Below are 11,994 nucleotides of genomic sequence, written 5' to 3'. Positions count from 1 at the left end.
TGTGTGTATACTAGTTTTGAAGATATTATACTCAAACACGAATTATTTTCACTTATAAATACCTCCAACGTTATTTTCTTGCACACAACGTACTTGGGGGCATACCTGAATATTTCTTTGAAACATGAAACTGTATAGAGATATTAGTTAGCAATTGATGTAAATAACACGTATTTCACACACACGGAGTCATAAAATACATTTGTACACAGCTGAGGGAATTTATGCAACAACGGTAGGCTACTAGTGGGAACGTTAAAGGGAGATAACAATTTCATCAAGTCGCATGCAGGTTATTTTTCGTTGTGTTGTTGTTTTACGTCGCTGTGAGCAAATGAAATCAGCAAAACAAACGTTAAATAATGGCCGAAAACTTTCAACTAAGTGCACGACTCGCTTGAAAAATTAAACCTCATTATTTTTTTTTCACTGGAAAAAGAAAAAAAAAAGAAAAACAAGAAGAAACAGGGGGGGGAAAGACAAAGATTTGATCAGAGGCACGGAAAATTAAACTTCAAGGGCAGTAAGCGAAGGCGAAAAATAAGGGGAGATAATGATGTAACTGAGATCCTTCCAAATGATGGTTGATTTAAAAACTGGACGCGTCGTGTTGGAATCAGAAAACAAATCTCTGGTCCGGGGAGAGTTTGAATATTTAAATGGTTTCAATATTTCTGTACTCGTGTTTCCTTAACTGCGCACATACACTTGGGGACTAAAACGGATGCAAATACACACACTCATAAACATACCAATACACACATCGAATTAAACACACTCGAAATAAAATATATACAAAAAATTTTAAACTCACAAAAGAAAAATAATGGCCGAGTTGGAAAAAAAAATTAAATAAAAAACTCTCGATATCGATTTTCACCATATTTAAAGCTTGATGTTAGCCACCAGGTCCCACAACTCTTCCCTCCCTAAACTTCAGAGTTACGAGTCCTGGTGTAGCCGGAAGTTATCTCGTCAGGCAGGCAGTTGCCCAGAAAGCTCTACCTCTTAAAGCAGAATTGAGTTAAGCTTTTTAGATAATCCTTTAAGATAATTCTCCCTTTGAACAAATATTAACTTAGTCTTAAGTAAATGGGGACTCGGCAGGTGGGGACTCGTAATGGACAGAAACTGTAGGGAGCGCGTTAAGGCAATTACCTTTTAATTAACACAAAAATGTTTACAGTAATCATTCGAAATAAACTATTTTTGTGTAGGGCCTACTTCTAAAATAGACTTCAAAATTTGGTCAACTTAATTAATTATATTTCATAATTTACATTTAATTTAAAATGATTTATTTTAAATTTGAATGGACGGGCGGAATGCAAACGAGTAAAAAAAATATTGAATCATTGAAACTAATCTTAGAGGAACACGCACATAATATTCCGTGTACTACTTTTAAAGTTAAGGCAGCAAGTCTTGTCGTGACTCGTGTCTTGTCAAATTACTCAAGCAACAAACGGCAGATCCACCTATTATAGACAGCCCTAAAATACACAAGCATTTAAAGGCGATTCCGTTGACTATAGACCCCCCCCCCCTTCCTAAACAAAGCTGAATGCCATATGTAACTAACGAATGTAGCTTTAGGGAGGGAACTGGATCTAGTAGCGGTGAAGAGGGAACCCATAGCTATAGGGAAGGGAACTAAACGCTGTGGGAGGGAACCGGTAGTCATGTAAAGGGAACTACGAGCGGTGGTCTAGAAACTAATACTGAGTAAGGAACCTATAACTGTTACACGGGAACCAATGGTTGTGACAAGGGAACCTGTAGTTATAAAAAACAGGAACATTGTCCGCATGAGGATTTGCATTAAAAATGTTCAATACAACACAGTCTTAAACCAGGGAACTATACATTTAAGCTGTACACACGTTTTAGCTTACACTTTCACTCAATAACATTCCACTCAACAAGCATAACATGCCATGCTTACAGTTCCTGCTTACTTTCTGTTACCATACTTTCTATTAAATCGTTTTTATACACAGTTTTCATTCGTAGTTTACTTGAATGTTCAAATTCCTAGTTCATGCTTTTAATTACTGTTCAGATTCCATGTTTCTGCTTTTAATTACTGTTCAGATTCCATGTTTCTGCTTATTTCAATTCCTAACTTTCATTCCAGATTTAACTCCTTAGCTTTAAGGGAGATCACCACTACATTCTAAGGGAGATTACCACTACATTCTAAGGGAGATTACCACTACATTCTAAGGGAGATCACCACTACATTCTAAGGGAGATCACCACTCAACTCTTGCCCACGGTCTGGCTTGCCCACGGTCTGGCTTGCCCACCCCACGGTCTGGCCTGCCCACGGGCTGGCCTGCCCACGGGCTGGCTTTCCCACGGTCTGGCCTGCCCACGGGCTGGCTTGCCCACGGTCTGGCTTGCCCACGGTCTGGCTTGCCCACGGTCTGGCTTGGGGTTTGGTTTAAAATCAGCTGAGAACACGTGTCACTCACCTCCACCAGGCTGGACTAAACAAAAAAATAGTTTATCCTAACGTCCGGGGTTATTTATAAACTTAGCCAGGTTTTAGAATATAAACATTTAACGTGTATACAAATACACACTCACACACACATACGAAGACACTACATACACGCACACACATATTATATATATATATATATATATATATATATATATATATATATATATATATATATATATATATATATATATATATATACATATATATATATATATATATATATATATATATATATATATATATATATATATATAATATGTGTGTGCGTGTACATATATATATATATATATATATATATATATATATATATATATATATATATATATATATATATATATATATATATATATATATATATATATATATATATATATATATATATACAGAGAGAGATAGATGTTGGTTGGTTGCATTTATCGAACATTACAACACAATTGTTTTAAAGTCGATTTTTATTTCACTACAACTAGACGATTGTTGCTATTGTTTTAGACGAGTACTCAAGTGCCTGTCCACGACATTCTATTCTGACATCAGGTCAGCATGTTCACGCCCGAGAGCTAATCCAGAACCATTTTTTAATTTCAATTTTAATGATCGAGAAGATTGAATGAAACTGTCATGTGATTGAATCGATTGCTTCAACTAAATTGAGAACCGGTCTTTACGTTACCAGACCTTAAATATCAGATTCTGAAGTATAGATTGTAATTTATTTTAAATTTTAAAACTGGCATTGGTATTCTTCATAATGATTCATATCAATGTTATGGTACCCTTCTATGGAGTTAGGTTATAGGTAGTAAACTATTAGCTATTGTTAATGTCAGCCAACACTTCTCCTTACCTTTATCCAAACAAAATCATAGATTAAAGCAACTACTGGCCATAACACAAGACTTTGTATTTTGATACGACATAACATGTGTGTATAAGTATATGCATATATATTATAGGCTTATATATATATATATATATATATATATATATATATATATATATATATATATATATATATATATATATAAAAATATAAATATATATATATATATATATATATATATATATATATATATATATATATATATATATATATATATATATATATATATATATATATATATGTAAAGCCATTAAATGATTGGCCAATACCAAAAACCACTGCCTCTTTACGACCAATCTATACGCAATAAAGATCTCAATAAAATGTGTAATGTAAACAAAAGAAACGTAAAAATGTCGTGTAGCGTCGCTGTGTTTATTGACGTCAGAACGAGACCTATTTGTATTGGTTGTGATTACAATGCAGCATCTGTTACCGCACCACATTTAGGTGTTTAACTTTTATCTTGAAGGCGGCAGTGAGAGGGGTTTTAGAGAATCAAAATAGACTCTATGTGTAAAAGGAAAATATCTCTTTTTTTTAAATTATCTCCAACAAAAAAATACTACATGTTGTTCTGTTGTCATAGTATCGTTGATTTTATTTCTTAGCGTTCTTATAAATGTGTGCCTTGGTAATTATATCCCATGATTTATTTGCATTGTGCAAATTTTTACCCTGGTTGAACTTAAAACGATAATACGTTTTTCAGCGCCTCCTTTATTTAAAATACCGTGTACACAAAACTATCACTGACGTTATCTAGCTGGTCAGGTTCGTTGTGTCACACCGGTGTTGGGTCTGGTTGGGTCTGGTTTAGCTCACACAACACTCTTCATGTTCAGCAGACGTCATTCACAACCTTCATTCAACTAGTCAGACGTCATTCTGATAGTTCTCTCTTCAGCGAGTTAGTTTATTGGTTAAACGTCATTAACAACCTTCTAGATGTGGTTTGAAATAAACAAAGCTAGCATGTAAAAAAAAACAGATTTTTTTAAATTTTAATTTATGTAAAATAAGGTATAACTTATTATTATACTCAAACAGATTATATATATATATATATATATATATATATATATATATATATATATATATATATATATATATATGTGTGTATATATATTTATATATGTATATATATATGTATATATATATATATATATATATATATATATATATATATATATATATATATATATATATATATATATATATATATATATATAAGCCTATATATGGACAATATGATCATGTTGTGGAATGCTCCAACAGCTACGAATAGTTGTACTAGAGAAAGCACCAGAAACACTCACCACTGAGCAGGGGCGTAGCGAGGGGGGGGGCGGGGGGTGCGGACCGCACCGGGTGACACCATTTAGGGGGGTGACACCAAGGCAAAAAATAGCAAAATATATAGAGAAAAACTCGAGGGGGGGGGTGCAAATCGAAAACTCGAGGGGGGGGGGGTGCAAATCGAAAGTTTGAGGGGGGGGGGGGGGGGTGCAAATCGAAAACTCAAGGGGGGGGTGCAAATCGAAAGTTTGAGGGGGGGGGTGCAAATCGAAAATTTGAAAGTTTGTCCCTGGGAAGGGTCTCTATGCCTCTGGGGGGTGACACCATTAAGTGCCGCACCGGGTGACACCCGACCTCGCTACGCCACTGCCACTGAGTCAAGTATGAGGTGAGAGAGTGCAGTCAGGATATTCGAGTTGTTTATCATTCGTGGCACAACATTTCTTGAACCGACTCAGACGCTTTAAAAAAAATTTAAACCTAAAAAGTTCAAACTTTCAAATGGGAAGCTAAAAAAAAATCTGGCACATGCTTGAGAGTTGAATGCCAGTGTAGCCTAAGGTTTATCATTTTTGTATAATGATTGGGTTGTATTTAAAATATTTCTATAGATACACAAACAGAATTGTTTAACTCTCTGCACGAATCTGAAACAAAACTTATTTATAGCGCACATTTTAAAATTTGATCTGGCATTTCGATTTTTTAATGTTCTTGTTTATCATTATACAGTACAAAGTATTCCTTGATTAGTTTCGTTTGTCTCAAAACAAACAATCATCTCGCCAACAAGAGAACAGCTTTACTTTAGGCTTTCATAGGCGGTGACATTTTTCTTTAATTGCTTCCATGCTGGTTTTCTTAAAATCAGTTTGTTTTTTGTTATTTTTTTTAGTCGTAAAACCTGAGAAAGTTTTCAGCTTAGTGATTGGGGCAGATAAGTAAAACAGGTGGATCTTCAAAGACAATTTTTTTATCTCCCATTTTTGCCTGTTTTTATCAAGATTTAAATTTACTTTTCTTAGTTGTAAATGTTGTTTTTTAGGTACATTTTACATCTTGCTTGAAACACTATGGGAGATACTTTTATTTATTTTGGGTTTTTTGTTTCGTTGTTTTTTAAGTTCCCTGCAGAGCTGTAGTTACCTGAGGAAATAGCTAACAAGAATTTGTATTTATTTTTTTTAAATTAAAATAATTCTTTACTCGCAACTTAAATTAAGCCAGTTATGTTAAAATTCTCTATTTGTTTGAAATTGTCACGCTCAGATTGACGTTTTAAGTTGTTTATTTTACAGTTAGCTGAATAACAACTAACTTTAATTTTTTACCACTTTTTGAAAAATCTTTCAACAAATACAAAATCTGATGAGACTTATGGTGACTTAAAATTATTCCATCTTGGAAATAGTCATCATACATTACTTCATAGTAGTTCAGTGTATTTTAATAATATGTGTATGTAACAGTGACTGTAGTCTATTTTGTATGTTGTGTACCCTTTAATAAAGAAATGAAAGATCATACAGTTTGTTTGAATACATCTTTAATAACATTATAGTGTTTCATACATTTTTCTTGGACGGCTTTCAAAATGTAAATAACCAGTATTTCTAAGTAGTAGTTATGAAGATGAGTTTTAAAATATTGAGTATATAATACTACTTAATAATAATAATGCAAAAGTTATTGATTAGCCTTAATAACAATAAATTAAATGAAAGTTAGAAGCTAATTAAACAAGTTCTCTCAGATCAAAGAACAGATTAAAATAACTAAAGGTTCCATATCTTTAAAAAAAAATCAGTTATCTATACATTTGTATACATGGTAGTGTTAAAATAAATGTGTTTTAGATCCAAAAGACATACTATAAAAATTCATTTAAAATATGCTTGTAAAAATATCATTTATCACAGTTAATAAGTGTGTTGTTACAACATATTTAGCTAAATTATAACAATTCAACATATACACTATTTCCCTAATGAATTTGATATGATTATGTCCCTTGGCAAGAAAACCACAGTAAAACAACAAAAATCAATAATTCACTCTAGAATTGTTTAGCAGACAGGTAAATGAGGTAAAACATTTTAACAGACACAGTGAATACTTTTCTTAGATCTATTGCCCATTATATTCTTTGATCAGAAAATTTAACTGTACAAAAAAATTATAGTATATACAAATGGCATTCTAAACACTAATTTAAAATATTTATGTTTACAACAGATAATTATTTACAAATTTAATATTATTTTTTTTTATTATTGATAGGACATGTAACTATCAAATTCATAATAACACATCAAGTATATAATATTGTTTCTTTACAGTTCAGAATTATATCAATCTTCTAAAAGAATCATAAAAGGCCACCATATTGTTCATTAATTAACGAGTTACTATTTATCGTAGCAAAAGGTGTTGGGGATGTAATCATGAAATAGGCTAATAGGTGGTGCCTGACATTAACATGACACTATTGGATATCCCCACTCTGCAAACTGTCAATCAAACTATTTTATTGATCACAGGTAATTTCTACCTAACTGAACATATTCCCTTCTCCACCAAAAAAAAAATGTGCCTCAAGGGCACTAATTTTTGTTGACAGTGTGATTATAAATCATTTCTTTATCCTGCAGGTAAGTGGTAATAACCTTGTCGTATGGGACATAACTTGTCTAATGACTGCCATAACCTGCAAACCTAATGATAGTCCCTGTAATTTGACATGACAGGTCATTCACATTAATTCTGATGTACTATTTCTAAGTGTCTATTAAGATACTGCCATCCAATAGTTAAGGAAATTTATATTGACATAATTAACACCTTCCTGCGCATCTTAAATTTTTTTATGTTGTCTGAATAAAGGGAGATTACAAGATGGAGAATCATTAAGGGGCAACAATTAGAACAAATGTTTATAGAAAGAAGTGTTAAGTAAATTAATAAAAACTTAAATATAAAAATTTAGACTAAAAAGAAATAATTTCTAATAAATTTGACAGGATCCAAAAAAAACCTTAGCATCTTATTTTTGTGGTTAGACTAGCACATGTCTTGGTAAGTTAAACAAAAAAAATCCTTAGCATCTTATTTTTGTGGTTAGACTAGCACATGTCTTGTAGCACATGTCTTGGTAAGTTAAACAAAAAAAAATCCTTAGCATCTTATTTTTGTTTAGGCTAGCACATGTCTTGGTAAGTTAAACAGACTTGATGAGGTCTTCTACTGCGTCCCAGTCTATAACACTGAGAACACTGCCACTACCCACAGACACAGCATCAGCTATACGCTCAATTTCCTGGATGTCAACAGAGGACCGGTAGTCCCCAGCACCAAACTCATCTGTTACCCTGAGAATGTTACAAGCTCAATTAACCCAAGGTTACAAAATTAACTGACTCTAGGAAATTACAAATCAACCTAAGTTTTACTAAATTGACTGACAAGTTAACCCAAGGCTACTTAATTGCCCCAAGGAAATTACAAATGAACTCAACCCATGAAACGTACACTAGACTGCTAAACCGATAGTCTCAAGTTTAAATCCAGGTACAATTCAGTATAGACCGTCCCTGAGTCTACCCAGTCCTGTTGGGTACCTAACTGACCACACAATCCTTTCTATGCCAAGGTCACAGAAACAAGTAAACTGTGCTTCACTTGCCCCAGTCAATAGGAGCATCGGGGTCAAAAAATGGAACTTGCGAGGAGATTTTTAGTTTAATTCAACTTATTTACTATTACATCTTTCAATTTCCCAAAATCAAATAACATACAAATATTTGTGAATATTACCTGAAAGGTTCTCTCCGTTGCATGATTGCATCAAAATAATCAGACTGGCCCTCTGATGGAGCCATGTGGGTACGTGGGTCACCACCTGACATGCTCATGTCCAATTCATCCACCTGATCAATGTGAAATAGTTCATTTAATGATTTGGCTATGGTTCAACATTACAGTGGTGTTTGTAATACAGACATTGGGTGAAAGACATTTAGTAACACACCATTAAGAAAATTATGAAGTTAAAGATTCTATGTACACAAAAATTGTTGCTGTACAGTAGAATAAAGGTGACAGAGGAAAACATTTCATGTCTAAAGCATAAGCAAACATTGCATATTTACTGTGTCTCTTACCTTACACTTAGAAGAATGCTAGTTTTGGCAAAAATAAATGGGAAGTTATGACCAACTCTAAATAATGAGACAAGAGAAGGGAGAAAGCCTAATTGATAAGAGAAAGGGAGACAAACAACTCTGAGATTTTAAGTATTGTGAAACTCACCTGGTAGGCCATGGAGCTTGTTGCAGTAGAGCCACCGTAGAGGATGCCCCGCACATTTTCATCTATCTCCCAGTCGCTAAGTACAGACGCCAGCTCTTCATAGTCCATGTCAGAGTATGGATCGTTGTATGGTCTAGGTCTGACTTGGCTCCGGGACACAGAATGGCGCACAGTTACTGGGGGGAAAATTACTGAACTATCAGAGACACTGAGCAGCTAGAGAAAGGGGACAGACATTTACCTGTTGACAGAGACAGGTGACAGACATTTACCTGTTGACAGAGACGTGACATTTACCTGTTGACAGTGACAAGTGACAGACATTTACCTGTTGACAGAAACAGGTGACAGACATTTACCTGTTGACAGAGACAGGTGACAGACATTTACCTGTTGACAGGTGACAGACATTTACCTCTTGACAGAGACAGGTGACAGACATTTACCTGTTGATTGCATAGCTGGTCGAGTGTGAACTGAGTCTGTGTGGTGTGGGTGTGGGTTCAACTCCTGGAGCTGCTCAGCATAAGTTTTAGGTTTATGTAGAGGCCCATGAGAGCGCATGAATGTTCTCAGTGGGAGTGATGTTTTCTGTTGGGCTGTTTAAAAATTTGTGAAAATAAATTCAACTACTGATAAATATTTTGTTTACTTTCAGAACAAGATCCATTCTATTATACTTTTTGCAGTAAGTTTTATCATGCTAATAGAACAAAGCAATGTTGTTGATGAAAAAGACAGCACATTGAAATGCTTGTAGTGCATGTAGAGTACAGCCAACTTACATGTTTGTTTATGGGTTGATGTAGCTTTAGCATGCGGCTGATCAAGCCTCTGAGATGGAACATATTGAGAAGTTGATGGCATTGTGGCACTAGATGTTTTCACTAGAGGATAAATAAACCAACCTTCAACAACTATTTTATTTTTTAAAAAGGACATGACTACATGTAAAGAAGAAAGAAAGAAATTCATGTAATTCTCCATGATTTAATAAATCTTTTTGAATAGAGAAAAGTTGTAATTTAAACTGTGGTAATGAACAAGCTAGTAACTTCCATACAGCTATAAAGACTAACCTGAGCCTTGAGCCCCCCTTACTGCCTGGTTAGTGAGTCTTTTAGTGGGTTTCATCTCCTGCAGTCTCTCAGAATAAGTCTTTACCCTGCGTGTCACAATCTGCCTTGTGCTGGAGCTGGGCATTTGTTTGGATCCTAGGAGACCAACAACATTTTAAACACCAAAATATTTCAATTTGTAAGCTTGAACTAATCAAACAAATTTAATCTGAACATCTTAAGCTGCAATTGTAGGAATGGCGTGGCTTAGCAGTATAGTGTCTCAAGTTCAGAACCTGAGCTCAAGTCTGTAGGACATCCCTGAGTCCACCCATCTCTCCTGGGTACCTGACTCAAATCACAGAAATGAAATTTAAGCGGCAGGGCATTGTGCTGGCCACACTATCCCCCCATATGCCGATGTCAATGAAACAGATGAACTCTACTTCATCTGCCCTATGTGTCTTGGGCACAAATGGGGACAGATAATGATTATGCTGCAATTGTGACATTTTTTTTTTTAGATTTAATATCAGTGTCTTTTGAACTTAACAGAGAGGTTGACTTTATAAGGCACCAGAAATACAATTTTTTTTTAACATTGAAGAGATAAGCTTATCAAGAAAGAAATCAGGCCCACTACATTCACTCACCATATTCCTTGGTCTTAGCCTTGGGTGTGTTGATGTTCTGAGTGATGGATTTGTTCAGTGTGTCTTGTTGGGCAGCTTTCCTGACTTCCTGCAGGTGGCGCTGTCTGTTGATCTCCTTCCACTTCCTGGTCGCCTCTGGTCTCTGCAGACGCACCATTTCTGCGTAGGACTTGCCTCTAGGGGTCAGCACTCTCTTTGCCCCTGGTGATTGTGGTGCTGCTCTTTGTGGTTGCTGAGGTTTAGCTCTGTAGGAAAAGACCACAGAAGTTCAGTGAGTCAACAGACCATAAGCTTGTGAAAATAATAGTGCCTTCTGTCAGAACCCTAAGAATAATCAGTCTCATATTTAATGAGCAATTTTGGTAATATCCTATGATGTCCATTTATGTAGACTACTTGATTTGAATGTTATTTTATAACTGGAAGGGTGAGTTCACTGCTTTTAAGTAGCAAAGTTGAATACAATATTTTGTGTAAGAGAAATGTTATCTGAAATAAAATTGTAGTTGCTAGAATCTATTAATTCTTACCTTCAAAGTTAATTAAAAGTAAAATGGTACTGAAGTTTCAAGTTTAGGTTGTAATAAAACTAAGAATTGTACTTACTCTAGGATGGGCTGGTTATAAAACAAGGAATTGTACTAATTCCAGATAAGTCATGGGCTGGTTATAAAACAAAGAATTGTACTCAGTCTAGGATGGGCTGGTTATAAAACAAAGAATTGTACTCACTCTAGGATGGGCTGGTTATAAAACAAGGAATTGTACTCACTCCAGGAAAGACATGGGTGGGGAGTTCTCATCCCTGTTGTCTGCCTCCAGCACACGCTTGGCGTACTGGATCAGGTCAGCACTTGAGTCCACTGACCGGTCAGCTTCACTGATGGACGACAGGACCCGGTGGTCAAAGTACAGGTCAGTGCTGCTCAGCTGGGTCTCTTTACCTGTGGCTTTCAGGATGCCCTTCACTGGGGTTGAGTCCCTTGACTGTTTGGATCTTATCCCTGGAGGGGCTGTAAAAACAATGTTTTTAACATTCAATTTTTACTTTAGGGTTAATAATAGAGCTATTGAAAAATGTTACAACTTTTAATAACATAATACAATCTTAATAATAACTTAAGATGTCTAGTGATTGATTAGAAGTCAACAAATCATGCATGTTTAATCACTTGATTTTTTATGATGTACCAAAAGCATTAAAGATTTCTTATAAGTATAAGCTATTGGCTATTGAATGTAAATCAATATTTTAAGAATAGAACCACAGTTCAAGTTTCTGGT

The 11,994-nt window shown here is 34.8% G+C and overlaps 1 protein-coding gene across 1 annotated transcript in view; it reads right to left on the bottom strand.

Annotated features, from left to right (window-relative positions):
• Positions 1-7,860: 7,860 nt before the first annotated feature.
• The window catches only part of LOC131949203 (ciliogenesis and planar polarity effector 1), a 36,367-nt gene continuing 32,233 nt past the window's right edge, over positions 7,861-11,994 (bottom strand). The window contains exons 48-55 of the mRNA XM_059310992.1: positions 11,483-11,723; positions 10,711-10,955; positions 10,079-10,213; positions 9,785-9,886; positions 9,446-9,598; positions 9,000-9,175; positions 8,505-8,617; positions 7,861-8,059 (exon numbers count right to left, since the gene is read on the bottom strand). Coding sequence (XP_059166975.1) covers positions 7,909-8,059; positions 8,505-8,617; positions 9,000-9,175; positions 9,446-9,598; positions 9,785-9,886; positions 10,079-10,213; positions 10,711-10,955; positions 11,483-11,723 — 1,316 coding nt within the window. The 3' untranslated portion in view covers positions 7,861-7,908. The remainder of the gene's footprint in view (positions 8,060-8,504; positions 8,618-8,999; positions 9,176-9,445; positions 9,599-9,784; positions 9,887-10,078; positions 10,214-10,710; positions 10,956-11,482; positions 11,724-11,994) is intronic.

The sequence above is a fragment of the Physella acuta genome, unplaced genomic scaffold (assembly GCF_028476545.2).
Source record: "Physella acuta isolate Inbredline_101_S28 unplaced genomic scaffold, ASM2847654v3 ptg000677l, whole genome shotgun sequence".
In the NCBI taxonomy this organism is placed as follows: Eukaryota; Metazoa; Mollusca; class Gastropoda; family Physidae; genus Physella; species Physella acuta.
This window is presented reverse-complemented; position numbering and strand designations above follow the sequence as displayed.